We start from the raw sequence: 2,500 nt of genomic DNA on the forward strand, positions 1-2,500 counted from the left end.
GTTGGCTGAATGAAAGGTTCCTGAGCCGTGATTGGCCAACCAGCAGCCAATAACGAGGCAGCATTATTCTGCCACGTGCGTAAATAAACAAAGAGATGAATCACAACAATTAATAAATACACAAACAAATAACTCAATAATTAAATAAATAAATAAACAGATAAACAAACTAAATATAAACACAACAACAACAAAATAAACAATAAGAACAAGAAGAAAAATTTCTTTACATTTTAATAATAAAAATGATAACAACAACAACAACAACAACAACAACAACAAAAACAATAATGATAATAATAATAATAATAATAATAATAATAATAACAACAACAACAACAACAACAACAACAAAAGCATTTCTTTCTAATTATGCAAAACAATTCAACAAATAAACAAAAAAATAAAATAAACAAATAAAAATGCAAAATAAAAAAAATATATATTGATTTTTTTTTTCTCTAAACGCTCCCTCTCTCTTTCCCTCTCCCTCTCTCGTTCACCAAGACCAAGATCAAGATTCCCTCCCGCCCCTCTCTCTCTCTCTCTCTCTCTCTCTCTCTCTCTCTCTCTCTCTCTCTCTCTCTCTCTCTCTCTCTACAACTGCTACTAAATAATAATAATAATTAAATAATAAAAATAATAATAATAATAATAATAATAATAATAATAATAATAATAATAATAATAATAACTAATAATAGTGTGTGTGTGTGTGTGTGTGTGTGTGTGTGTGCAGGAAAACTAAAGGTGAGCCAGCACAGTGGGCCTGGCGCGGGGAACAACAACAACAACAACAACAACAACAACAACAACAACAACAACTTTTTCATTGTTCGCTGAGAGGAGGAGGAGGAGGAGGAGGAGGAGGAGGAGGAGGAGGAGGACAGGGAGGAGGAGGTAGAAGTACTAGTCATATATTGAGAGTTAGAAGGGACAACACACACACACACACACACACACACACACACACACACACACACACACACACACACACAACTAACCTAACACAACCCTTCCCTTCCCCACACCACTCACCTGTCCTACACACCTGCACATACCTGCACTGAGGAACACACAACACCGCGCCTGCTCGCACGCTCGCCTTCCAACCGCTACTACCACCACCACCACCACCACCACCACCAGTCCATCCTCACCCAGGGAGTTGCCAGCGCTCACCAGACCCACAAGTTCCCTCCCCTCTCACTCACACTCACGAACCCCAACTCTCTCTCTCTCTCTCTCTCTCTCTCTCTCTCTCTCTCTCTCTCTCTCTCTCTGAGGTGAGGGTGTTCTGGCCAGGCTCACCTCCAGGGAGCCTCACATATTGAGAGTGGACGCTCAAGAAGACTTTGAAAATAGTCGACGGTTTGTCAGTGGCATAGATTCCAAGTCGATGATGAGAAGCAGGGGCGAGTACTGACGCCACTTGTCCGCCATGTTGGTAATCCTTTGGCTTATTTGAGGGTGTTTGTTGGGTGTTTGTTGGGTGTTTGTTGGGAGGCTCCATGTTTGTAGGGGTGTTTACTTGTTTGGCTCGCTTCTTGGCTCTTTCATTTGGTTGTAATGGTGAATACTGAATTTTTGTACGTTTGCTGAAAGGCAGACGCCATATTGGTTTGCCACACTGGCTTGCTCCTCCGCCATTTTGCTACCCCTGCTGCACATTTCAGGGATTTATTTATTTATTTATTTGTTTTTTTCAGCGGTAAAAGTTTTGAATGATTTGTTTGTTTTGACAGAGTGGCTTTGTGTGTGTTGTGTGCGTGTCTTGTGTGTGTTGGCCATCTTGTGGTGCTTGTTGTTGTGTTACCCTTTGCACGCCATGTTGCCACTCTCTCCTGCTGATGTAGCGGCTCACACTACAGAGAGAGAGAGAGAGAGAGAGAGAGAGAGACGCCATTTCCTGTCTATGTCCGTGTGTCTGATTCTCACTACATTTGCTCTCTCTCTCTCTCTCTCTCTCTCTCTCTCTCTCTCTCTCTCTCTCTCTCTCTCTCTCTCTCTCTCTCTCTCTCTCTCTCTCTCTTCGTGTCTCCCCAGTGTCACCCCATCACCAGCCAAACAGCCCCATCACCAGCACCACAAACACCCCAAAACACCCATTCGCACGCCCATTCACCCCATCACCCCAGTGCCTCACTTACCGAACGACCTGGCCTCAAGGGTCTTGGGGGAGAGGGAGCGGGCGGGGGGCAGGGGGGATGTCACTGCCTCACTCATAATCCCAGGGGCGCCATCAAACACTGCCCTGGGGGAGAGCACCCGCAGCCTTGCCCTGGGGGAGATGGGGAGATTAGTGGGGGATGAGATGGGGAGGCTGGGGAAAGAAGGGGTGATGGGGAGGCGAGTGGTGAGGCTGGGAGGTTAGTTCATGATGGAGATGGGGAGAGATGGGAGGAGATGGGGAGATTAGACTGGGGAGGTTGGAGGAAGGAAACTGATGGAAAAATGTGTGCTTAGTTGAAGGCGTGGGACGGGGAGGAGATGGGGAGAT

At 45.2% G+C, this 2,500-nt stretch overlaps 1 protein-coding gene across 1 annotated transcript in view; it reads right to left on the reverse strand.

Moving 5' to 3' along the window:
- LOC135095226 (uncharacterized) overlaps positions 1–2,500 on the reverse strand; it is a 7,393-nt gene that overhangs the window by 861 nt on the left and 4,032 nt on the right. The window contains exon 2 of the mRNA XM_063996008.1: positions 2,151–2,281. Coding sequence (XP_063852078.1) covers positions 2,151–2,281 — 131 coding nt within the window. The remainder of the gene's footprint in view (positions 1–2,150; positions 2,282–2,500) is intronic.

Source organism: Scylla paramamosain, chromosome 48 (assembly GCF_035594125.1).
Source record: "Scylla paramamosain isolate STU-SP2022 chromosome 48, ASM3559412v1, whole genome shotgun sequence".
Taxonomy (NCBI): domain Eukaryota; kingdom Metazoa; phylum Arthropoda; class Malacostraca; order Decapoda; family Portunidae; genus Scylla; species Scylla paramamosain.